At 55.2% G+C, this 26,747-nt stretch overlaps 1 protein-coding gene across 1 annotated transcript; it reads right to left on the reverse strand.

Moving 5' to 3' along the window:
- LAPTM4B (lysosomal protein transmembrane 4 beta) lies at positions 1–26,643 on the reverse strand. The gene is made up of 7 exons (XM_004619888.2): positions 26,378–26,643; positions 13,533–13,644; positions 6,774–6,847; positions 6,426–6,548; positions 4,899–4,997; positions 4,319–4,414; positions 1–309 (listed from the first exon to the last, which is right to left on the reverse strand). Exons 1-7 carry the CDS (start codon positions 26,474–26,476, stop codon positions 232–234), a joined length of 681 nt encoding a protein of 226 aa, XP_004619945.1. The 5' UTR covers positions 26,477–26,643; the 3' UTR covers positions 1–231.
- Positions 26,644–26,747: the final 104 nt, after the last annotated feature.

Here is a 26,747-nt window from a genome sequence, read left to right on the forward strand (position 1 = left end):
TACCTAAGGGAGGCTTTATTGTACACGTTCTGGAAACCGAGGGGACAGGACTGGGGGCTCGTGCCAGGGCTCTGGGGCCCAGCAGGGAGGAAGGGGGCTTCTCCGGCTCTGGGCTGGCAGCACAGAAGCCTGCCAGCCCCACAGGGGTCTCGGGGCAAATGCTGGTGGGTCCTCCCGACATCTCCACGGAGGCAGAGGACAGCACTGCAGCGGGGAGGCAGCCAGCCGGGCTCAGGCGGACACGTAGGGCGGGGGTGGCTCCTTGGCAGCGCCACTGACACTGGCATCATCATAGGGGGGAAGCAGCACCTGGGGGCAGAGAGACCGGGTCAGTGCAGTGCCGTGCCCCCCGCACGAGGCCTGCAGCAAGTGGCAAATGCAGAGTCGGACCCCGAGGCCCCGGCTGCAGGGTCACAGACAGACCCCACACATACCAGCGGCCCCGGGGCACATGCCTAGAGGAGCGGCGTCACGGGGCTCCACATGTCCACCCCAGGGCTGGGCGCACTGCCCAACACAACACCCCGTGTTACCAGGGAGACGGGATTCCCTGGAGCCACATCAGCGGGCAGGAGAGAAAGACTCAAGTGAAGGTCACGAAATCTGACATCATAGAACAGAATCATTCCAAATGGTCAAAAATCCAGGAGTTGTCTCAGACTTGGGAAGCAGGACTCGTTCAAACGTCTCTGCAAGGTGCTCCCGAGGAGAGCCCGGGACCGCCCCGCCGCCTGGCTGGCGAGGGCCCTTCCTGCCGAGTGCTCAGCCAGATGGCCTGTCCACAATCCTGCAGTGGCCAGGACTGCGTTCCCCGAAGAATCCTATGTGAACTGCGTCAGCCTTCTCGGACACTCCCGGGACACCACTCCCAGATTCTGCAGTTATTTGCCTGGAGTTCTCACTGGGTTCTAACAAACACTCAACTCCAAGGAGCCAGGAGTGGGGGTGCGGGGTGGAGACGTGCCTTGCGTGCCTAAGCCTTGGGCTCCAGCCCCACCATCATCAGGGGAGAAAATACTTTAGGGGGGGACAGAGAACCGGCTCCGTGCGCTGGACGGCGGGGACACACAGGAGGATTGGGGCCCTCGCCCCACAGACACACCAGAAATCCTCAGGAATCTGGTGAAGCTGAAATAAAACAAAAGGAGGGGGCCGGAGTGATAGCACAGCGGGTAGGGCGTTTGCCTTGCACGAGGCCGACCTGGATTCGATCCCTGGCATCCCATATGGTCCCCCAAGCACCGCCAGGAGTAATTCCTGAGTGCAAAGCCAGGAGTAACCCCTGAGCATCGCTGGGTGTGACCCAAAAAGCAAAAAAATTAAAAAGAACAAAAGGGGCTGGAGCGATAGCACAGCAGGGAGGGCGTTTGCCTCACATGTGGCCGACCTGGGTTGGATCCCCATATCCCATAGGGTCTCCCGAGCACCACCAGGAGTAATTCCTGACCGCAGAGCCAGGAGTAACCCCTGTGCATCACAGGGTGTGACTCAAAAAGCAAATACAAAGAAAAGAACATCAGGAAAGAGCCAGAGCCACGGCTGGCATCAATCCAGCGCACCCCAGGGTGTCCCCGGGAGGAAGTACGTCCCTCAACAGCGGGTCACCCGGGGGCCCCGTGCTCCCAGGCTCTCACCTACGCCGGCTCTCTCCCCACCCCGCCAGAAGCACCCAGCACCGCTCCTCGCAAACCCTCTCCCACGCTGGCTCTCGAAATCTGAGCACGCACACGGTTCTGTCCTTTCCAGAGTCACAGGGTCACTGCTGGGAAGGGCAGTTGTCAGTCTGGCCCCGGCAGCTCTTGTTTGTGTTCCCATCTTTTATTTCTGTCTTGATATTTTTTTCTATTTTTTAGGTTTTGCTGGGGGTGGAACCTGGGCCCGCCGCGTGCAGGCCATGTCCTACCCACTGTCCTCTCTCTCGGGCCCTCTCTCAACGCCGTGGCGGCGCAGGGGGCTGGGCGGGAGACAAGCCCGACAGGGAGCAGCCACACAGTGCGGCCCCCGGGAGACAGCGGCCGGGTGGAGGGGTTCCGCAGCCGAGACGCACGTGGGAGGGGAGTCTGACACAGGCGGGATGGAGAGGAGCCCGGAAAGCAGCTGAGCCCGGACTGGCCTGGGGGGCAGGGCAGGGGAAGAGCTGCTGGCCCCCCGGGCTGGGGACAGACTCCAAGGCGTCTGTCGCTGCCAGGAAGCCAACTACCACCTCAAGCTGGAAAGTTGGGGAAATCCCAGCGGAAAGGAAAGTTTCCTTTTCATTTCACATTGGGGGCGGGGGCTCATGGGGCGGGGGGCAGCACATGGGGAGCAGCTGTTTCCCAAATGAGCTGGATGTGGCACTGGGCTGGACCAAGTTAGAAGTCCAGGAGCTGGAGCGATAGCACAGCGGGTAGATTGTTTGCCTTGCACACAGCCAACCCGGGTTCGATTCCCAGCATCCCATATGGTCCCCCGAGCACCGCCAGGAGTAATTTCTGAGTGCAGAGCCAGGAGTAACCCCTGTGCATTGCCGGGTGTGAAGCAAAAAGTTAAAAAAACAAAAAGAACGGGGCTGGAGAGATAGCACAGCGGGTAGGGCGTTTGTCTTGCACGCGGCTGACCCGGGTTCAAATCCCAGCATCCCATATGGTCCCCTGAGCACGGCCAGGGGTAATTCCTGAGTGCAGAGCCAGGAGTAACCCCTGTGCATCACCAGGTGTAACCCCCGCCCCCAAAAAAAAAGAAGTCCAGCCCCTTTCTCACTCCAAGACAACAGTTCAACACCAGCAGCTGAAGCGGATGTTACTGGACGATAATAATCAATCTGTTCTAGGGGGCTGGAGCAATAGCACAGTGGGTAGGGCATTTGCCTTCACGCAACCAACCCAGGTTCAATTCCCAGCATCCCATACTGTCCCCTGAGCACCGCCAGGGGTAATTCCTGAGTGCATGAGCCAGGAGTAACCCCTGTGCATCACCGGGTGTGACCAAAAATAAAAGAACAGAAAAAAAATCAATCTGTTCTAATTGACTCCGATGGAAAAATTCTAACAATTGGCAAATGATTCAAAACATGTCCCACTGGTCACACAACTGCTGCCACCGAGACACCAGGAGGGATGACACCCTCAAATATTGTTAACTAACTTATAAAATAAAAAAATTTAGGGGCTGAAGCAATAGCACAGCGGGTAGGGCGTTTGCTTTGCACGTGGCCGACCTGGGTTCAATTCTCAGCATCCCATATGGTCCCCTGAGTGCAGAGGTAGGACTAACACCCATGCATCACCAGGTGTGACCCAAAAAGCAAAAAAAAAAAAAAAAAAAAAAAAAGCAGGGCGGAGCCATAGCTCAGCACTGAGGGCACTTGCCTTGCACATGGTTGTCCCAGGTTCGATCCCTGGCATCCCACACAGTCCAGAGCCCCGCCAGGAGTGACCCCTGAGCACTGCTGGGTGTGGTGCACAGAGCAAACACCTGCACCGTGAGGATGTGACTGTGCGGCTCTGGCAGGTGGGAGAGCGGAGACAGGCCTGAACACAGGCCGCTACTCGGCTCACAGGTGCCCCGGAGCAGCCGTGTGGCCAGACAGTCACGCTGCTCCAACGGGCCTCTTCTCATCGGCTTCTCGGACTTTTAAAAAGAAAACCGTGAGGGGAGAAGAAGTATGGAGGAAGCTGTCCGCCCTGCCTGTAGCTGACCCCGGCTCAAACCCCAGCACCAGCCAGGGGTCGCTCCTGAGCACATAACCTCAAACACCCCCGGAGCAAGCGGGCACGTGCCCCACACAGGCTTTCAAGGGGGCTGGAATGATAGCACAGCGGGTAGGGCGTTTGCCTTGCACGCGGCCGACCCGGGTTCAATTCCCAGCATCCCATATGGTCCCCTGAGCACCTCCAGGGGTGATTCCTGAGTGCAGAGCCAGGAGTAACCCCTGTGCATCGCCAGGTGTGACCCAAAAAGAAAAAAAAAAAAAAAAAGGTTGGAGTGCACGCAGGGTGCTGGGGTGGACCCACATACACCGTGGGAGCAGCCCCGGGCTGGGCCGGAACAGAACCCCAGGCAGTGCCAGGTGTGCAGCAAAACAACTAAACCTGCCAGAGAGCTGAGCCCGGGGCAGCTGACGGGCCCCTTAATACGGAGTGGACGGTCAGCACGGCCAAGTCCTGAAGCAGTATGGCCACACTGCAGACCTGTAGCTGGAATTACGAAGGACAGCTTCCGGAGACTGCTGCTGGGTCAAAAACGGAGTCAAATGAAAACAATGAAGCAGCGAGTGCAGCCAGGTCCCGAGCACTGGCCCGCGAGCCCACAGCAGATACATCAGCGCCATCGCACATACCGTTGTGTCATTGCTGGTCACGTAGACCAGGACATCAGAGTTGTTGCGCCCGTTGATATACCGATAGCAGTTCCAGACGCAGCTGATCAGGTAAACCTAAAGTGCAGAGGCGGGGTCAGGAACTTAATGCCAATGAAAAGCACGTTACAGAACTTTTATATGCATCACCGTCGGTACAGGTATTAGCTCTAATAAGCAAAAGCCTCTAAACAAGGGGAAAAAGAAAAAAAAATCACAGCTCTAGATACAGGACTCTGTGTGGTGGCCTTACTCTACCCCAACGTTTCCCAAAATGACCACCGCAGGGGGCACTGGAATAATCCTGGGGGCGCTGAGTCCTTTTTTTTTTCTTCCTGAAACAAGGTAAAGTCAGCAGAGGCGCAGACCCGTGTCACTTCTTGAGGGGGGACTCCATACTTTGGGGGTGCTCCCTCCCCCACCCCGCGTTCGAGGTGTACTCTGCTTTCTTCCCCTCCAGAGAAGCCTCAATGCTGGAGCACAAATCTCTATCTAACTTGTCCTCTCCTTTATTCCTGGAATGAACCTTTTCATTTTCTTTTTACGTCAACCTTCACCTTACCTTGAAAGTCAAGATGATGCTGATAAACAGGAGAATAACAAAGACCAGGCAAGCAGGATTCACTGACATGATATCATCCTTGTAGGGAAAACTGGGAGGCTACAAAGGAAAAGCGTCTCATTAGCCGACCTTATTCATCACGCAGGACTGTCCTGGCCGAGCCAGGCATGTGGTCAGAGCAGCCTAAGCAGCTCACTCTGAATAAGAGCTACAAGGGGCTACTGCACCACCCAGTGTGGCCCAAAAATTAATAAGGAATAAAAGAAGACTACAAAACTTCTGGCCTTGGGGCGATAGGACAGCAGGTAGGGTGTTTGCCTTGCACACAGCCGACCCGGGTTCGATCCCTGGCATCCCATAGGGTCCCCCAAGCACCGCCAGGAGTGATTCCTGAGTGCAAAGCCAGGAGTAACCCCTGAGCATTGCCAGGTGTGACCCAAGAAGTCAAACACACACACACACACACACAGACACACACACACCCCTTCTAGCCTATTCTTCCAGGGAAAAAGTAAAACCTGTATGAGGGGCTGAAGCTGGTCAGCTCAGGTTCCAGGGAACCACTCTCGGAAGGGCTAACCCAGGGGCCAGGGATGCAGCTCCAGCACTGAGAAGGGAGGAAGCTGGGCCGGGTCACAGTACAGAAGGCAGAGTCCGGACTGTGCACTGCGCTCCTCGGGCTCGTTCCCGGGACACAGACGGCCCCCAGCTGACGGCCCCCAGCTCCGCACACGCCCTGCTGTTGCCCCAAAACAAACCAACAAAATCTGTGTGTGACACCTGAAAGCTTCATTTTGCAGTTCTACAAAACAAAAACTCCCGGGGCTGGAGCAATAGCACAGCGGGTAGGGCGTTTGCCTTGCACGAGGCCAACCCGGGTTCAATCCCCGGCATCCCATATGGTCCCCTGAGCACCGCCAGGAGTAACTCCTGAGTGCAGAGCCAGGAGTAACCCCTGAGCAACGCCAGGTGTGACCCAAAAAGAAAAAAAAAAAACACTCCCACAGAACTGCACTCACCGTCAGGGCTGCGGGGTGGCGAGGCCCTGGGACAATGAGAAGGGCAGTGGACACGGGTGGGGAGGACGGGAGCGCGGCCTGCGAGAAGCCCTGCCGCCATCGGACCGTAAGTCCCGGGCACTAAGCCAAGCTTTCTGCAGGGACGGGGAAGCCGGCCACTCGGCTCTTCCCTGCCCTTCTGGGAGATCCGAAGCACTTCGTGTAATGTAAGCGGGGAGTCGTAAAACACAGAAAGAAGGTGCCAGAGAAACCGGGTAAGGACTAAGGCGACTGCCTTGCCACACCCAAGTGACCAAAGCTCAATGCACGGCACCCTAGAGTCCCCGAACCCTGCCAAGTGCAGACCCAGAAGTAAACCCTGAGGAGCACTGGGTGTGGCTTAAAAACACACATGCGCACATGTGCGTGCATGCGTGCGTGTGTGTGTGTGTGTGTGTGTGTGTGTGTGTCTTTCAAGACCCACCCCCCAACCCCCTCACTGGGAAGCCGCACTGGAGGTGCCACCTACCAGCTGCCGTATGTATTCCTGAATGGAGTTTGGATACACAAGCACAGTGACTGCAACCAAGGCATTCAGCGCAAAGTCAAAGATCTGGTAACAGAAGAACGGGATGATCCAAGAAGCATGTTGCTAAACGTGAAGAGAAAAATCAGATGTTACTGGGTGCGGTGTTACCAAACTTTATACTGTTGCATTCAACACAATCTTGTCTTATTCTGAAAGAAACAGAAACTCATTAAAGCACCAGCCGAGAGCCAATTCAAGGAGCTCACGGGGCCACAGTGACTACTGGTTCTGGGACCGCAGAGAAGGGACAAGCACCCAGTCCCCAGGGTCGCTCTGAGCCCGGCTCACCTTGTACGCTCCGTACGTGGCCATGGCACAGATCAGGATCATGAGGATAGAAATGGCGATGGCAATGCACATGTCTGCCAAAGAGAAAGCAGAGTCAGGAGCACGGCCACGCTTCCCACACCCCCGCCGCTCTCGGAGGCAGCAGACCTTCAAGCCAGGAAACCTCCACGGTCCATTTGGGATTTAATGACAGTCGATGAAAAACACCCTCATTTTACATCTTAAAAGTTATTTTCATACTTTTTAATTACTTGCAAAATTACAAAATTAACTTGCCTCACACAATAGCAAATACCTTTCATGTTCATCTTTTTTTGGAGCGGACTTAAGGGCCGGTGACTGTGCTTCACACGGAGCCCTGGGTTCAATCCTGACCCCGCACCATTCCACACCCCCAACCACCGGGAAAGCCCCCCAAAACTGACAACTCAGGAAAACGACAAAGTGATAAAACATCCTGTCACCTCTCACGATAAGATATACTATTTAATACTGCTGAATGCCGATCTGAAGCGAGAACATTTTCACAATTCTATACTGACAAAGGAATATGCAAGTCACACCGAATCGCCTGTGTCACTAGCAAACACGACTGTCCCGACAGAACTGGAGAGCACAGCCGATGGGGAGCGAGAGTGATGGGCGTGCGACTGCCCGGCGCACGAGAGCTCCCGGCAGCCCTTCCTGAGGATGCGGAGCACGGCCCGGGGAGGACTCCCAGAGATGGAGTCCAAAGGTCCAGAGGACAAAGCGCCAAGGGCTGGGGCACATGTCCAGAACCTACACTACATGGGACCCACCCCCCTAAAATAAAGACAACAAAACTGGGGCTGGAGAGATAGCACAGCGGGTAGGGCGTTTGCCTTGCACGCGGCCGACCCGGGTTCAAATCCCAGCATCCCATATGGTCCCCTGAGCACAGCCAGGGGTAATTCCTGAGTGCAGAGCCAGGAGTAACCCCTGTGCATCGCCAGGTGTGACCCAAAAAAGCAAAAAAAAAAAAAAAAAAGACAACAAAACTGATTCCGTTTAGGTTTCCACAGGCTGTTGCACGTAGGGTGCTAGTTACAGCCTGGGGTTCAGAGTGTCAGGAACTGTGTCTGCTAATCACCGTGCCGGTAGGGGGCTCGCCTGCACGCAGCCGGCCCTAGGTTGGAGCACCAGCACGCTCTTCGGTCCCTTGAGCCCCGCCAAGAGTGCTCCCTGAGTAAGCCCAAAGCGCCGCTGGGTGTGGCCCACAAACAAAACCCAAATTCTCCCCACAGGAGCCCCAACAGCAAGAGCCCCAGAGGTCACACTGCCCTGGCGGCACAGCTCTGCCTGGAAAGCGCACTTGGAAACACACCACAGCCACAAAAGGCCAAACTGGAAAAGGGTCCCTGACCCTCGGTCAGTGAGTCACTGAGATCAACAGGCGTCCCCTAAAGGTCTATTTTTTAGTTGTTGTTTGGGGTGCTGGGGATTGAACCTGGGCCAGCCGTGTGCAAGGCAAATGCCCTCCCCACTGTACTATGGCTCCAGCCCCACAGTCCACTTCTAACTTTACTCTTCTCCATCTCCTGGATTTGTTTCCTTCCCCGGAAACACAGGGCAGTGACCGATTCAGTTTCCCGCGTCTTCCCGGACTAGACACAAGTCACACTGATGTCTCCCATCTAGTTTCCCTATTTTCTGGATTAGCCCCAGCCGTGCACACAATGTGTAGGCAGTAGCCAACCCAGCCCCTTCCGCTCATTCACTCGTGATGACTTCTCTGGACACTTCCTTCCTCGGGCCAACTGTGCCTCTTTGATGAATAGAATGAACTGACGTGGGAAGACAGACCCTCTGCAGGAGCAGAAATCACCGAGTGAGCTGCTTGCAGTTAGTAAGTGTCGGCTATGATTTTTTTTGCCAGTCATTAAACTTTCACAAATAAAACCCCAGAAACTCCATTCCTATGCATGCTGCTGGGGCCGGATCTCAGCTTTAGCTTCCCTTCGTGTGTCCAGGTGCCAGGGGTTCCACACGGTACCAGGGACCACAGCAGGGCCAACTACCACACCAGCCCGCCGAGCGCCCCTCTCCCAGAACAAGGGTCCAACCATTTACACTCTAAGCCCAGAGACCAATTCAACTTTTCAAAAATAAATTTTGGGGGGCCTGGAAAGATGGTACAGCCGGGAAAGGCATTTGCCTTGTGTGCAGCCGGCCTGGCTTCGAACCCCAGCACCTCATACGGTCCATGGAGCCTCACCGGGAGCCGTCTCTGAGCACAGGGCCAAGAGCAGACCTTGCACAATGCTGAGTGTCACTCAAAAACCAAAAACGGAAAAAGAAAACAAAGAGAAAAAAGAAAACCCACAAACAAAAAAAAAGAAAACTATAAGCAATCCATTCTGTACATAAAGTGAGAAACTCCAAATGCACTGGATTAATATCCACGACATTACAAAACATTACTGGGCTGGAGTGATAGCACAGCGGGTAGGGCGTTTGCCTTGCATGAGGCTGACCCGGGTTCAATTCCCAGCATCCCATATGGTCCCCCAGCACCGCCAAGAGTGATCCCTGAGTGCAGAGCCAGGAGTAACCCCTGTGCACTGCTGGGTGTGACTCAAAAAGCAAAAAATTTTAAAAAATTTAAAAATAATATAAAACATTACTATCTGTTGTTGGTTTTTGGGGTGGGGTGCTGGGCACACCATCAACACAAGGCTGTGCCCGGGGATTACTCCCAGCAGGCTCAGGGGACTGTATGGCTGCCAGGGATCGAGTCCGCACTGGCCACGGACGACTCGACAGCTCTGCACACTGGACCATCGCTCCGGCCCCCATTACTATTGTAGAGCCCGACACGCCGGCAAGCCTTTGGTGTCAGCGAATGGCGCCAAGGCTGTCCCTTGGCCCAACCCAGCATGGCCAGAGCAAATGGGGGAAGATGAGCAGGATTAGCAGAGTCAACAGAACCGTAGGGTTCCAGTGAGAACCTATTTCTAGACTTCTGGCCTGAGAAAAAAAATCCCGCTCCTGAAACAGTGCTCACCGCAACAGTCCTTCCACTCAGGGGAGCCAGGTATGAAGCGAGCACTGATGGAATAGCCCACAGCCTTCCTGAGAATCAAAAGGGGCAGGGTTGTCCGGACAAGACACTACTTGATGGGAAGGGTGGGTGGGAAGGAAGGAAGGAAGGAAGAGAGGGAGGGAGGGAGGGAGGGAGGGAGGGAGGGAGGGAGGGAGGGAGGGAGGGAGGGAGGAAGGAAAGAAGGAAGGAAGGAAGGAAGGAAGGAAGGAAGGAAGGAAGGAAGGAAGGAAGGAAGGAAGGAGGGAGGGAAGGAAGGAGGGAGGGAGGGAGGGAGGGAGGGAGGGAGGGAGGGAGGGAAAGTGGGAGGAAGGGAAGGAAGGAGGGAGGGAGGGAGGGATGAAAGGGAGGGAGGGAGGGGAATCCTGAAATTTGCTCCTACTTGGCTGGCGCAGGGGCATGAGGAGGAGTGTTGAGTTGGAGGGCGGGGCCTCCCTCCTGCAGTCTATAAAGAAACAGGGGAAAAATACCAAACACCCAAAGGCAACAGAAAGGGAGCACTTGGGGACTGGTCTTCAGTGGGCCTGCGGGGCGGGAGGCGGTGCAGGAGGGGGTGGATGGCACCTACCAACTCGGCACTCACAGCACAGGTGCCTGTTGGCAGCAGCTGAGGCAGGAGGGAACCTGGGACACGGGTGGAGGGAAGCAAGTGCCGGAGAAGGGGCTGGTGCTGGAGCGCTGCATGCTGGGACTCAGCATGAATACTTTCTGTAAACCACAGTGCCTCCGCTGAAAACAAAACGGGGGCCTGGGGAGACACCGAGGGCAGGGCGCTTGCACAGGGCCGGCCCAGGTTGGATCCTGGACCCCGTACTCCATCCGGCCCCAGAGCACCACCAGGAGTGACCCCTGAACACAGAGCCTAGAGCTAGCCCTGAGCACCTTGGGCTCAAAAACTAAAAACTGATTAAAAGGGTAAGAGTGACGGTACAGCAAGAGGGCAGGGCCTTGGCCTTTGCACACGGCCAGCCTGGGGTCAGTTCTCGCCGCCCCATCCAGCCCCAGGCCTTGAGGAGACTCCTGAGCACAAGCAGCTGTGGCCCAAAGACAAAACAAGGAAGAAAAGCAGGTTAAAAGGCAAAAGCCCCAGAGGCAGAGGGGTGGGTGGGGTGTATGTACGAGTGCGACTGCCCGGTGGCTTGTACGAAGCCAGTCCTGGCTCCGTCCCCAGCACCACGTGGACCCCTGAGCACTGCTACCACTCAGGCCCATACCAGCAACGTGTCGGTCAGACCCCCAGAACCTGCCCTCCCCTTCCCCCCAGCGTGGTCTGGACTAGAGAAATGCCCCAAACTGGCACACATCCCACACCTGGTCCCCTGGATGGATCCGCTTCTCATCAACCAAGGGATCTTCGTGCGGAACCTCTGGAACCACTGAGCATCTTCTCCTCACTGAGGAAATCCATGGGCCCCACAGCATTTGGAGAGCACCCCCCCGGGGACCACAGAGGGGACAGCGGGCACAGCGCTTGCCGTGTAAGCAGCCAACCTGTGTTCAATCCCCGGCACCCTGTTAGATACCCTAAGTCCGCCCGGAGCACCACTGGGACACTGTCATCCTGTTGCTCATCGATCTGCTCGAGTGGGCACCAGTAACGTCTCCATTGTGAGGCGACGCCACTCGGTATGGCCTCAAAATTCAAAATAAAACAGCACCGGGGTGGTGCTGGTGATGCCTGGGAGCTACTCCTGGCTTGGTGCTCAGGGGACCATGTGGTGCCAGGGATCAAACCTGGGAGTCGGGTCTCTCCAGCCAGCCCTCGGCTCGGAGCAGGCTGGCGCTTCCCCTCCCTTTTCAGGCAGCACCACCCAGAGAGCCCACCTAGAAGATGATCAGGTCCTCTGATCTAAGGGTGGGGGCAGACCCCTCGGGCTTCCCTAAGGGGACCCCCTGCAAGCTGATGGAGTCCGATCTGCTAAGTTATCTCTCCAGGTCTAAAAGCTCACAGGCCGCAGTGGCAGTGCCGCTGGGAAGGCTTTGAGCACCAGCCCAGGTTTGATTCTGTCCTAAGTGACCCCTAAGTGCAGCGCAGGAGTAACTCAAGAGCTGGCTTAGCAATTTGGGGGTCTCTCCCCCCACCCCGCACAGTGCAGGGGACCCACAGGGTTGGGGACAGAGCCCCGGGCATCCTCAGACAAAGCCCTGTCCTCCCTGTTCCTAGCATCAATACTTTTTTTTTTCTTTTTTGGGTCACACCCAGCGATGCACAGAGGTTACTCCTGGCTCTGCACTCAGGAATTACTCCAGGCAGTGCTCAGGGACCTTATGGGATGCTGGGAATTGAACCCAGGTCGGCCGCGTGCAAGGCAAACGCCCCCTGCTGTGCTATCACTCCAGTCCCTATCACTACGTTTAATTTTTTTTTTTTTTGCTTTTTGGGTCACACCTGGCTCTGCACAGGGGTTACTCCTGGCTCCGCACTCAGGAATTACTCCTGGCGGTGCTCAGGGGACCATATGGGATGCTGGAAATCGAACCCAGGTTGGCTGCAAGCAAGGCAAACGCCCTACCTGCTATGCTATCACTCTAGCCCCCCAGCACTACTTTTAGAATGAAGTGAGATACCGATACAAAATAGACAAGACACATGCAAGGCCAACCTTCAAAGCAGTTATTTAAAAGTTAGTAATTTGGGGCCAGAATGACAGCACAGCAGGTAGGATATTCACCTTGCAGGCGGCCGGCCAGAGTTCTATCCCTGAATTCCCATATGGTTTCTGAGCACAGCCAGGAGTAATTCCTGAGCACAGAGCCAGGAATAATCTGAGCACTGCTGGGTGTGTGAGACACACACACACACACACACACACACACACACACACACACACACACACACACACACACACACACACACACACACACACACACACACACACACACACACACACACACACACACACACACAAAATAAATCAGTCAGGGGCTGGAGAGATAGCACAGCAGGTAGGGCGTTTGCCTTGCACGCGCCCGACCCGGGTTCGGTCCCCGGCATCCCATATGGTCCCCTGAGCACCGCCAGGGGTAATTCCTGAGTGTAGAGCCAGGAATAACCCCTGTGCACCGCCAGGTGTGACCCAAAATGCAAAAAAAAATAAATAAAATAAATAAAATAAAATAAAATAAATCGGTTACATCTTAGTCCTATACCAAATTCCTCCCTGGTGTTCTTCTCTCTTCTACTTTCCAGTAAACTTTAAAAAATAAATTAAAATAAAAACTGATAAATTAGGTTACAGAGGTGGCGCCAAGGGCTGGAGCACAGTGTGTGGGGGGAGGGGCGGAGGTTCAATCCCAGGCATAACATTGCCTCCCTAGCACCACTGGCTGCAACCCAGTGGGCCCCAAAATGACAAGACAAAACTGAAAACAATGTTGACAGAAGATTGTGCGGGAGGGGAGGGAAATCTTAATTTAGACTGCTGCATTTAGTAGAGGAAAAATGCAAGCCAGGACACAAATGTCTATTAATCTGATTTGTATCGATGGGAGGAAAGTTTAAGTACCAGTTTTAGTGGCTCCCTGAATCAATATTTGTAATTTAGCAAGAAAAACTAGCAGCCCAGTTCCCTGCCCTTGAAAGCACTGAAACCGGGCTCGAGACCCAGCAAGCGCTTTGCACGCAGGGGGCGGGGCCCACAGGCCACAGGGAGTGCCAGCCCCCGCCTCCAGAGAGGACCGCAGACAGATGTACTCACTGGCATCGTCCATGAACTCAAACTCCCGCCCGAGCTCCGAGCTGGAGAAGCGGTAGTGGTCTGGGCTGGCCAGGGCGCTCAGCAGGATCAGCAGGACCACGGCGTTGACGACCTGCGGGAGGGACAGAGGGTCAGCCGTGAGGGCTCGCTGGGCTCCCCTAACTCAGGCCGGGACTGAGCGTACCATCCTGGGATCCGGGCCGGGGCACAAACACTGAGTGCCATCAGAAGGGCCCCCCACACACACACCTTCAAGTCCCGTGCTATACACTTCCTGCCTCGATGTACCTCATGCAGCACTGCCGTCAAACAGCCCCTTATTTTGCTCTCCTCCCCTCTGTCCCCAAGCATGCTGCGTGGCCAGGATTCTTCCTGTTCCAAGTGCTCGGTGCCTCTGCTCGGCACAGTCTCAGGGACTGCTCCCCTGCCCACCTGCAGGCCTCCCAGACGCTGATCAGCAAAATCTCCTGCTCCCTTGCCTGGGACGGCCTTGGGTGTGGTCAAGCGAACTCCCTTACAACACCCGGAGGGTGGGAAATCCCAGTGACCTCAAGTTTAAATCAGCACCAGACCCCCACTGTGGTGGGCACCCACGCAGATACTCTGCCGGTGTCCAAGGAGCAGCCAAGGGACACGGGGCCTCTCGAGTGCCCGCCGTCCTGGTGGACCCCATGCCCAGGCACATGCTAATGAGCAATGGCACCTTTACTCGAGTGGCCAGAGCCCAGCCTGTGTCTGGGGACTCCAGACACCACCTCCAGCAGCTCCGCCTCTGCCCACAGTTTGGTTCTACTTGTATTTCAAGTGGACAACAGCCGGGTATGACGCTAAGTGTGTGAGGGTACGTCTCCGAGTCCTGAAAGAACCCAATTGTTTGGTTATCCCCATTTTATAGATGAGAACACCAAGGCTCAGGAGTAGAGAACATCGCCCAAGAGGCTGCAGGGGTCGTACAGTGGGGAGGGCGGGTGCTCAACTTGCATGCAGCAGACTCAGGCTCCATCCCCGGCACCCCCCGTGCCATCCCCCTCCCCGCAGCTCACCAGGGGTGGTCTCCGACTGTCCCACAGTCAGACCGACTGTCCCGCACAAGACAGACCGATAGACCCGGTTCAACCCCTGCATCCTTACGGTCTCCCCGACGCTGCCAGGAATTCCTGAGTGCAGGGACAAGAGTAAGCCCTGAGCACTGCCAGGTGTGGCCCCTCAAAGAGAAAAAGCCCCAAAGGAACACTGTTCAAGCTACGGCAGCTCAACCTCTGTCGACACTCGCACCTGAAACCTGACTGTTTCCAAGCTCCCCGTCACCTTTCCGCCCCATGCATTCCACCTGCCCGTTTCTGGTGCATCTCCATTTCATTGTGTCTGCATATTTTTAGGACACAACCAGCTGTGTGCAGAGCTGGTTCCTGGGTCTGTGCTTAAGACTCACTCCTGGGGCCGAAGCGATAGTTCATTGGGTAGAGCGTTGGCTTCACACATGGCCGACCAGGGTTCGACCTCAGCATCCCATATGGTCCCTTGACCACCAATAATGGTGATTCCCAAGAGCAAAGCCAGGAGGAAACCCTGGGCATCGCTGGTGTGGACCAAATACCAAGAAAAAAAAAAAATCACTCCAGGCATGACTCAGAGGATTCAAGTGGGTGCTGGGAAGCTAAGCAGGGCCTCCCACATGCAAGACAAGAGTCTTTGTTTTTTGGGTTTTTTTTTTTTTAGATTTTTGGGTCACACCTGGCAATGCTCAGGGGTTAATCCTGGCTCTGCACTCAGGAATTACTCCTGGCCGTGCTCAGGGGACCATATAGTATGCTGGGGATGGAACACAAGTCAGCCGAGTGCAAGGAAAATGCCCTACCCACTGTACTATTGCTCCGGTCCCCCTCAAAAATACATCTTTAAAAATTGCTTAACAGGGCTGGAGTGAGAGTACAGAAGGACACTTGCTTGCATGTGGCCAACTTCAGTTTGACCCCTGTTGTCCCAAGTGGTCCCTGAGCACCGCCAAAAGTAAGCCCTGAGCATTGCTGGTGTGACCCCAAAACAATAACAAATTTGCTTAGCTATAAATCTCTTCGTGATTTGTCATAAGTATATATATCTTTTATGGCATGCCTGTTTTACCTAAATGCCAAGGGTTACATAACAGTTTCTCATGGAGAAAGGGGCCACAGGAAATTTAGCAAGTCCCATTCCAGAGACAGAGGCTCCCAAATTGATCTGGTTGGTCTACTGCACGTCATGGGGGCGGGGGGATGACTTTATAGCTTTACTCGATGGCTGAATAAGCAGTAGTACTCCTACATTAATAAATATTTTTTAATTTAATGATTTTAATGCGGTGCTCACCTAGAAGTCTGTTTTTTAGCAAAGTGGCCTCCTTCAGATGCACTGAGACTGACACCCCCTCCCCGACCCGTTCAGAGCCTGGGAGTGGGGGCCAACAAGGGGCAACACCACGCGGGGCCACGCTGTTCTTGGGTTCAGCAGCTTTGAGCTGCGAGTGGCCTATTTCCCCGAGAGCTCTCAGGACAGAGAGACGGTACAGCAGGCTAAGGCGCTTATCCTGCACGAAGCCACCCGGGGTTAAACCCCAGGCATCCCATATGGTCCCCCGAGCACGGCCAGGAGTGATTCCTGAGCACAGAGCCAAATAAAAAGAAGTTAGAAATAGGTCAGCAGCTAAGGCATCTTGCCTTGCATGCGGCTGACTCAGATTCACTCCCAGTTGTGGCTGAGAAACACGACCCCAAAGAAATAGCCATAAACCAGAGTATGCACGCCTGACAGCATAAAGAATCACAAGGAACCAGAGTACGCCGTGGGATACTGAAACAGATGCTCCAGCATGAGGTTCCTTTTCCGAAGACCCCAGGGCTCAGGAGATGGCGCATACCCCAGAGTGCTGTGCTCTGCCTGCCCAAGTCTACTGCAGGCATCACAGGGGGCGCCCCCCCCCCCCCGGCACTGCCCTGTGACCCTGAGAGGGGTGGGAAGGTTGGTGGGACGTGCAGTCACTCTCCTGGCCCTCTGTTCACACTTCAGCCTGCGCATCTCTCCCTGCTCCTGGCCAATCACCATGGCCTCTGGTCACGGCAAGCACGGTCCGAGTTTCTCTGCAAAGGAAACGTCCCGGCACATTTAGAGCATGCGTCCAGCAACTCCTCTGGGACGTGCTGAGAGCAGGCTCCTCGGGACCTGGCCCCGCCACACCAACAGAAACCTGTACTGAGGCAGGCTTTGTAGATCGACTAAGCCCCGGCAGGCACATGCTTGGCAAAGATGTTCTCTGATAAACTGTCAAGCGTTCTACATAACTCATCCCTCTACGTGCTTCTCTTTGAAAAGGCTACGAGATGAACCGTGGATGAAAAGAAGGTCGGCTCAAAAAGCAAAAAAAGAAAAAAAAAAAGGGGGCCGGAGCGATAGCACAGCGGGTAGGGCGTTTGCCTTGCACGCGGCCGACCCGGGTTCGATCCCCGGCATCCCATATGGTCCCCCAAGCACCGCCAGGAGTAATTCCTGAGTGTAAAGCCAGGAGTAACCCCTGAGCATCGCTGGGTGTGACCCAAAAAGCAAAAAAAAAAAAAAAAAAAAAAGAAAAGAAGGTCGGCTGAAATGATATGAGCCTGTTCTGGGGCCGGGTCCATCCCTGGCACTGTACTTCTTCAGCTCTTAGCTAGGAATCGACCCAGAGAATCACTGCCCGCTCCAACCCCCCCACCAGTCTTTTTCTTTTTGGGCCACACCTGGCAATGCACAGGGGTTACTCCTGGCTTTGCACTCAGGAATTACTCAAGAGACCATATGGGATGCTGGGAATCGAACCCAGGCCAGCCATGTGCAAGGCAAACGCCCTACCTGCTGTGCTATCGCTCCAGGCCCCCCACCAGAGAGTTTTAAAAAGAACACTACAAAAGCAAAATATTTACTGTTAACCCGGGGAGCTTGGGAGAGTTAAAATGGGGGCATAGGGGCTAGAGAGAGGTAGGGTGTTTGCCTTGAAGGAGTAATTCCTGAGCACAGAGCCAGGAGTAACCCCTGAACATCACTAGGTGTGGCCCAAAAAGAAAAAAGAAAGAAAATGGGGAGCATGGCAGCAAGTGCATCTTATCGCACTGCACTCGTGATCAGACGGGGATTTCCACAGCAGAGGCCGGGCCGGGGACATGGACAGACTGCGATTATTATGTAAGACTGGATTGTTAGCTGGGGATTTGGCACACCACTGAGCACGCGGGGTGGACCCAGGGGACTCGACGGGCTTCCCCGCGGTTATGAAACACAATCAGGTCAAGGTCAAATGCAGTCAAGGCCCCAAGGGTGCTGGGGAAGAGGCTCTTCCCAGAAGAGAGAACGGAGATCACTCAGTCACCGGTTCTGACCCAGTACAAGACTCACACAAACGAGACCCAGGTCCTGGAGGGTGGAGACTCGGGCGCAGGTTATGTGGTGGCCACAGCTCAGCCCAGCGCACAGCCAGCCGGAACACGTGTGAAGGCAGGCACGGCGGGGCCTCGGCTGTCCTGCTCCAGCAACCAGCCAGGAACTCTTCCCTTTTGGGTGGGGCTTTTTGGGCCACAGACCTGATGCTCCGGAGTTTCTCCTGGCTCCGCATGCAGGAATTATTCCAGATGAAGCTCAGGGGACCACAGGGGGTGCTGGGGGTCAAACCCAGGCTGACTGCACGCAAAACAAGCACGTCCTCTGGCCATACGATCTCTCGGCCCCTCACTGGCTCCTTTCTATTAATTTACTTCCCCTGGGTCACCTCTTCCCTGGTTCTGACAGTATTACTGATCCAACCCTGTCCAATTACTGAAGTGGATTAGACTTTTGTAAACTCCTCAGGGATCCCCAAATCTAAGAGAATGGCCAAGTAAAATTACAACCAAGTAACAAGAATCCAGTGTGAGCAGTAGAGTGGACTGAAGAGAGAGCAGTGGTCAAGATGCTTCTGCTGCCTTGCGTGTCGCTGACCCCGGTCCAATCCTGGTGCCACATATGGCCCAGTACCCCAGGCTCTGCCAGCAGTGAGCCCTGAGCTCAGAGCCTGGAGGAAACTCTTAGCACACCACACCCCTGGGGGTCAACTGCCCCCAGAATAAAAAATTTCTTTTTCCAATGTAAAATATTTAGGAAGTTGTTACAAGACCTGATTCTCTAAAAAGAAAACAATCGTCATATGAACAGTGACAAACCTAGCCAGGCCTTCCAGTCACATCTTGGACACAAGAAACGTCAGAGTAAAATAGTGACTCGGGCTGTCCCTTCTCAGAAGGTAAACCACGTAACACAAACTGATCTTCTGCCTGAGAACAAAGATCCAGACAAAGAAAACCATGTGCCAAGGCCAAGGCGGCCAGAGCCAGCCCACCGGGAGCGAGGGGAGCAGGGGGAGATGGGCATGAGCCCCAGGAACCAGCATGAAACCTTCAAGAGGCCCAGCTTTGGAGTAAGGTGAAGGGCAAGGAGGCAGCCTTCCCTGGACAGGGCCCACGTTTGCACTACCTGAACCCTGACGGCAAAGGGTTCAAAACTTCCATGCAGTCAACCTCGATTCAGTTACGGGCAACCCTCTGGCCCCAACCAAGCCCCACCAGGAGTGATCCCCGAGCGGAGAGCCAGGAGTAAGCCCTGGGCGTCCCCCCCGCCCCCACAGGGAAAGGAAAAAGGAAGAGAAGAGACAACTTTAAAATAATTTTTTAAATTAAAAATTTTAGGCTCAAGCAAAATCATCTCAAAACCAGTAGCGCCTGGAAAGGCAACAGGCTGCAGCCCCTCTGTCTCTCCACATTTCATCCTCTCTCGCAGGCACGGGCCCTTCAGTGCTCTGGAACTGACCTCACTGGCCAGCATGCCCGGCAGTGCCCTCCCTCTCCGCCCAGGGACCTGGTACAAACGCCCCCCCTTCCCCCCGCCAGTCATTTTTGGAGCCAGGCCTGGCTGCAGCTTCCTCCCACTCGCTTCATTCCAGCTTTCCCTCAGTGCTTTCATTTTCTAGTTTGAGGCCATACCTGGCAGTGCTCAGGGCTAACTCCTGGCTGTACTCAGAGTTTACTCCTAGCTCTGTGCTCAGGGCTGACTCCTGGTGGTGCCTGAGGGACCATCCGCAGAGCTGGAACTCAGGCGGGCGCCTGTGTGCAGGGTTCTCCTGCGAGGCATAGCAGGACACCAGCCACTGGAGCACCAGCCACTGGAGCACGTAGCAGGACGCCAGCCACTGGAGCCTTCTGACGTGGCATCTCCTGGAAGGTGCCCAGGTGGGGCTGAGGGTGCCGACAGGGCCAGAAGGAGCCAGGTGGCCTTGGCCACGCCGTCTCCTCGTGCGTTTGCTCACTGGGCTCTCCCAGCGGGGGTACCACAGAGCCCACAAAAGCCAAGCACCTGCTCTGTGCTGGGAACTCCACGGCCAACCCTGGCTCTTTGTTCCATTGCTTGTGTGTTTTGCTGCGCTCGGGGCTTACTCCTGGCGGTGTGGGGGACCATGGGAGGTGCAAGTAACAAACCTGGGTGGTGAACTGCAAGGCAGACACCTCTGTTCTCTTTATCCCTCCCTCCCCGTGGTGTGGGCACTGGCCCTCAACCCACGGATTCGCCCCCAGCACCCTGAAGGTCATTCCATTAAGTATTTGCTTAAAAAAAGAAAGTTCCAAAAGGCGCAGGAGTATATCAGGTTACTTTTTACTTTTTACGATCCTCCAAACTCTTCCTCTTTCTGTAAGTCTCGGATCCTTTGACTCATCCCTCTACAGGCAACAGGGTGCCTGGGAAAATTAACCTCCACCAAGACGTTTCACAGTGTTTGCATGTACTCGTGACTAAGTCCGAGGGAATGAGCCAGCTCAGACCTACTGAGCAGCATGTCCTAACCCTGCACCCCTGGTGTAGGTTGAGTCGGGGGCAGGGACAAGTAAGTTTGTCCAAACAGAGCAAATCTCAGGAGCTGGCCTCAGTATTACGGAACAAAGAGCGCAGGTAGGTAGGAATGAATGAACGAGTGAATAAGGCTCGGAGAGGCCGGGAGCAATGAGCGAGAAAGGGGGCAGCGACTGTGCTAATCTCTAAAGCCAGTTTCACGCAGGTCCACACCAGTCACAGACAAGGGCTTCCCTGTGTAACCCAAGGTCTTTGTGCAGGAGGGTTAACAAGTTTCTATTTGTATCTCAGAAAAAGACCCAAGGAAACTGCGATTTTAACAGACTGAACAACAATGACAAAAAAAGAACTCGGGTCGGCAAAGCTAGGAAGCAGCAGACTGGTTATGAGACTAGTGAGCACTGACTAAAGCCTAGACTCGGGGAGTGGGAGCAAAACCGAGAATCAGGCAGAATATCACTAGAGCAGTGAGTAGGGCGTTTGCCGTGCATGACGCTCATCTGGGTACAATCCCTGAATTTCATATGGTTCCCTGAGCACTGCCTGTCTTCCTTCTTTCCTTCCTTCCTTCCTTCCTTTCCTTTTTATTTTTTGCTTTTTGGGTCATACCCGGCAATGCACAGGGGTTACTCCTGGCTCTGCATTCAGTTAATTACTCCTGGCGGTGCTCAGGGGACCACATGGGATGCTGCAATTCAAACCCAGGTCGGCCGCGTGCAAGGCAAACACCATCCCCACTGTGCTATCACTCCAGCCCCCAGGAATATTTCTTGAGTGCAGAGCCAGGAGTAACCCCTGAGCATCACTGTGTGTGACCCAACAAGGGGGTGGGGGACATAAAAAGCAGAGGGGGCAAGGGGGAGGGGGATGGAGATAGTAATATAGCACAGCAGGCAGAGCACTTATGAAACCAATCCGGGTGAAATCCCTAGCACCCCCGTGGTCCCCTGAGCGCTCCAGGAGTGATTCCAGAGTGCAAACCCAGGAGTAAGCCCTGAACACAGCTGGGTGTGCCCCAACCCCCCAAAACTGAAGAGAAAAAGGGATTCCAAAAGACCACAGTGCTAACGAAGGCTCTTTCACAGCGGCCCTGACAGCAGTACGCACACGCTCACAGCTGCTCATCACTCAGGCCGGTGACTCCCCAGCACCCTGCGGGGATGGCAGGACTGAGGCTCATGTGGGGAAGAGCTCGACACAGTGCTGGCTGGAAGGCCAGGACAAGGCCACTGCGAGCACTGGGTGGCCATTTCCCACAAGACTATAGACACCAGGTGGAAGCTGCACGTGAGAGGGGACCCTGACAAGGAAACACCAGCCTGAAGAGCAGGATTAGTCCTGAGGCACGATGGCTAGATACCCTTCGTTGTTCCAAAAACTGAGGTCTGGGGGCCAGAGAAATCCCTAAGCACTGCTGAATGCAGCCCAAAATCCAAGGGAAAAAAGAGAAACTGAGGTCTGGTAAGACTTTAACAGGCATGGGAATGGCAGCCCTCTCGGCTTAGGAAAAGCTTCAGAGGAACAAAAGACTACAATAAAAATATCACCAAATGGGCCGGGGCAATAGTGCAGCAGGTGGGGTGTTCGCCTTGCACGCAGCTGATTCAATCCTTGCACGTTCAATCCCTGCCATTCCATATGGTCCCCTGAGCACTGCCAGGACTAATTCCTGAGTGCATGAGCCAGGACTAACCCCTGAGCATCATGGGTGTGACCCAAAATGCAAAAACTCTTCTGTAATCAAGTCCAAGCAACAGACTATCTTATCTGTCTGCATAAAAGATCCAAAATTGGGCCAGTTTGAGAAAAAATAAAACCAGTTTCCGGGGTCACGGGCCTCAACTTTGGATGTGATTCTTTACCTTCTGGGGTGCCCTCGGTCCTCCCCTCTGAGAAAGCCCACATTTTCTCCTGAACACCATTGTTCTTGGTGCTGCACTCATATTCCCTAAAGAAAACCACTTCACTTCACTATTGCCATCTCCTGAAACTCTACCCCTGGGGTAGATGCGCAGATGGAAACCTGGGCTAGTCAGGCCGTTCCTCTTCCCGCAAAGAGCAATGCCCGGCTCCAGAGAACGGCCCTGGAGGACTCGGGGCTGGGGCCACAAACCTTGTGGAAAAAGGACCACGCCGGCCAAGGAGGCTGGCGGGATTTCAGCAATGCACTTCCTGGGGGACCAAGGTGGGTCAAGAATGAGAGCACGGGGGCTGGAGTGTAGCACAGCGGGTTGGGCATCTGCCCTGGGCCGACCCAAGTTCGATCCCCAGCACTGGGGTCCCCGGAGCACTGCCAGGAGTGATTCCTGAGTACAGAGCCAGGAATGACCCTTGAGCATCACTGGGTGTGACCCAAAAAGAAAAGAATGAGAATAGTAACATTCCACGGGGAAACTAGCTCCGTGCCCCCCCCACCTCCCTGAACACTTCAGGACCCCTCAATCACATCTGCCCAATAAGCAGCAATTTCTACACCTCTGGCAAAGTCAAGCTTTGCATGACGGAGAAGAGTGCTCAATCTTGAGCACCGTGAAAAAATAACTCCAAACAATGAAACTAGTCCTACACAATTCCCGATAATTACCAAACCGGAAACCACCCAAATGTTGACCATCTGTCAACAGAACAAACAAAGTAGCATATTCAAACCATACTTTACGATAAAGATGGAGAAAAACGAAAGAATGGTTGTACTCCACGTAAACACATTGGAAAAACTCCTTTAGGGAAACTGGAGAGGTGGCACTGACTGGGCCCAGCAGGAGGGAGCTCTCTGGAGCTTCGGATATGCTAAGGAGTGCGGTTTACACCAGCCCGATGAAACGCACACCTTCCATCTGGGAATATCACCATATGGAATATTCAGGAGCAATAGCAGTTTCCATCCTGGCATCTCCTAAGGTCCACCAGGCATTATCAGAAGTAACCTGAGCACAGGGTGAGAAGTCACACCAGAGCATCATCAGGTGTGCCCCCTCCCACCAAAAAAGGGGAGAAGTACAGCAGGTAAGGCACTTGCCTTGTAAGCGCCCAGCCTGGGTTAATGACAAGCATCCCAGATGGGGCCCAGCCCCTCCAGGAGTAATTCCTGAGAGACCTAAAGACTAAGAAAAAAGGAAAAAAAGAAAGCAAAGACAATATACAAGATCCTACATACAAATCTTAAATGCTTTGTCACCAGACTGAAGGAGAAATTATCCCTTCACACCTTAAAAGTTTGGGTTTGGGGGGGGCTGGAGAGATAGCACAGCGGGTATGGCGTCTGCCTTGCACTCGGCTGACCTGGGTTCGATTCCCAGCATCCCATATGGTCCCCCAAGCGCTGCCAGGAGTAATTTCTGAGTGCATGAGCCAGAAGTAACCCCTGTGCAATGCCGGGTGTGAGCAAAAAACAAAAACAAAAAAGTTTGGGTTTTTTAATGGACAGTGAGGAGGGCTCTTGGGGCTGCCTTCGATCTCCTGCAGCACAAACAACCCCCAGGCCACCTCCCGGGCAGCCAGGAGTGATCCCTAAACACAGCCTGTTGTGGCCACCAAACACAGTTCCCTAAGTCTCAGGGAGGTAAGAACAGACTGGAACCCCCAAGAGACCCCCAGGAACAACCTTTAAGTCAGGAGTCTGACCACCCCAAAGAAAGGTAAGTGAAATTTTTGGTCAGCCAAATTATATCCTGCGTATGAATTTTGTGGTCTACACTGTTTTACTGGAGCGATAGCACAATGGGTAAGGCGTTTGCCTTGCACGCTGCCAACCCGGGTTTGATTCCTCCGTCCCTCTCAGAGAGCCTGGCAAGCTACGAGAATATCCCGCCTGCACGGTAGAGCCTGGCAAGCTTCCCGAGGTGTATTCAATATGCCAAAAACAGTAACAAGTCTCCCAATGGAGACGTTACTGGTGCCCGCTCAAGCAAATCAATGAACAATGGGATGAGAGTGACAGTGCTACAGTGCTACAGTGTTTTACGAGGATGGAGATCCCGGTCACAGCACACCACACTGTTCCAGCACCATTAGGAGTACTCCCTGAGCGGTCAAGGTACCGCCAGGCTAGATTTTGTCTTAGCAGGCACACAGCTCCGAGAAAGCTAGCTACCTTTCGAAAGACATCCGCTTCCCAGCACTTGCCATGGGCACCTGGAACTAGTGAGCAAAGTGCTTCCCCCTGTTATCTGAAGCACTGCCAGGAACAGAGGCGAGCCCGGGGCCCAGGAGAGGCCAAGAGAGGCAGCAAACACCCAGGCCACCCTCCCTATCTCCCTCATTATCCACAGAACAAAGGGCAACCCAGAAAGCCTGGCTGACCGCCCCAACTCCCTTATGTGCAAGCCAGGGACTCTCCCTGAAGCTGTACCACCCCCCAAAACCACCCAAAGTTTGCCATAAAGGGATGGGAAGAGGGAGGAAGCTCAATTCCGGAAGCCCACAGCAGCCTGGCAGAGGGACCCGCTCCCTCCAACTGTGCTGGGGCCTGGGGGCTGTTTGGTAGCACTCTGCATTCCTTTGTTTCACCCCAGGAGCCATCACAGCGCTGCTCTGGTCTGGCTGGACAACTGCCAGCAACAGGCTCAAGGAGATTTATCTCTATCTCTGGGGCCCGCGGAACATCATGCATTTGTCTAATGCAGTGCCCTAGATTTCACGAGTTTCAGCCACTGATGCTTCCAAGACTTCGGGTAACAACATTTTCACACAAGGTATTAGTAAGAAAATCTGTCTGCATCACCCAGAGGCCGCTGACGATCCTCTTGCTATGACTCTGACGTTCTCTTAGCTCCTTGCTAGAGTTGAAACAGCACAGTAACACTCTACCTGCATTCACGCGGCAGACACCCCTGCCCCAGAGACTTTTAACCACTTCACAGAGTTCCAAATGTCCACGGGATGGCCAGTAGTCATCTCACGGCTACAAGAAATAAAAGGGACCTGAGCGACAGTACAGCCTTGCTTGCATGCATTGGATTTGATCGCTGGCATGCCAAGCGGTCCCCAAGCACTGCCAGGAATGCTCCCTGAGTGCAGAGCTAGGAGTAACCCCTGAACACCAGAGGGTGTGGTCCAAAAACAAACTAATTAAAATCAAACTGAATAACACCGGGACTCCCACATGCCGACCGAGACAGCATAACAGCAGCGACCGAGTCCCACCTTTCAGGTCGTTCCTCAGGAGGCAGAATTAAGCCCTGGCCAAGGCGCTGCGCCTAACGCTGCACCTTTTGGTGCGTCTCATGTAGATGGGGAGCGGGGAGGTTACCGGGACCCCCAAGAGGCATCGGGGGCCCGGACGATAGTACAGTGGGGAGGGCGCTTGCCTTACTTGCAGCCAATGTGGGTTTGCTCCCCAACATCCCAGATGGTCCCCCGAGCACGCGAGGAGTAATTCCTGAGTGCAGAGCCAGGAGTACCCTTTGAGCATCGCTGGGTGTGACCCAAAAAGAGCAAAACAAAACACCAAGAGGCACCGCTCTGCCGTGGTCCGGTCCAGGCGTGCCAGCCTCGGCGTGGGTCGGGCACTGGGCAAGACCGCTGCAGGCAACCTCGCACCCCAACGCCCGATAAACACGTCGCCTCACTAGAATTGCAGAGCGCACCAGACAGCCCAGTGGTGGGCGTGGAGGATGAGCCCGCGGTGCAGGGGGTAGGGTTCGGGTTCGGTTCGGGTTCACCCGCCGCGAGCGGCTAGGAACCGCCTCCCCAGGGCCGCGGAGCAGCTGCAGACTCTGAGACCTCCCAACCACAACGCAGGGGGCTGGAGGGTGCACTCAGAGGGGCGTGCGGCGCGCGCGGGATCGGGAAGGGGGCGAGCGGGAGGCCACGTGCCCGGGGGTCCCCCCCCCACGACCGGCCGGGGGCGCGGCCAGGGCGGGACGTTTCCCCCAGGCCGGGCGTCCAGCGGGGCTCGGGCGGCTCCTCGGCGACCCCCGGGCAGGGCCGCGCCGCGAGGGGGGCGCGGGGCCCGCGGCGCTCACCAGGTACCAGACGCCCAGCAGGATGGTGCCCGTGCGGACATGGCAGCACAGGCAGCAGCTGTTGGAGTAGAAGCGCGTCCAGGGGGCGCCCATCTTCATGGCTGCCGGCCGCAGGGGCGCGAGCGCGCGCCCAACTCCGCACGTCTGAGTCGGGGGTCGTCGCGTCGCGCCGGTCGCGGTCGCTGCAAGCTGCGCGCGCCTCCCTCGAGAGCTCAGCCGGTGTGTGGCGCGTCTGGACCCAGCGCTCGCCGCTCGGCGGGACTGGGGGCGGGGTCTGGGGATGTGGGCGTGTCCGGGGCGTGTTAGGGGCGTGGTCTGAGCGGGGAACTTATCCGGCAGTAGGCGGGGACGGGGCGGGGACGGGGCGGGA

This window comes from Sorex araneus, chromosome 2 (assembly GCF_027595985.1).
Source record: "Sorex araneus isolate mSorAra2 chromosome 2, mSorAra2.pri, whole genome shotgun sequence".
NCBI lineage: Eukaryota > Metazoa > Chordata > Mammalia > Eulipotyphla > Soricidae > Sorex > Sorex araneus.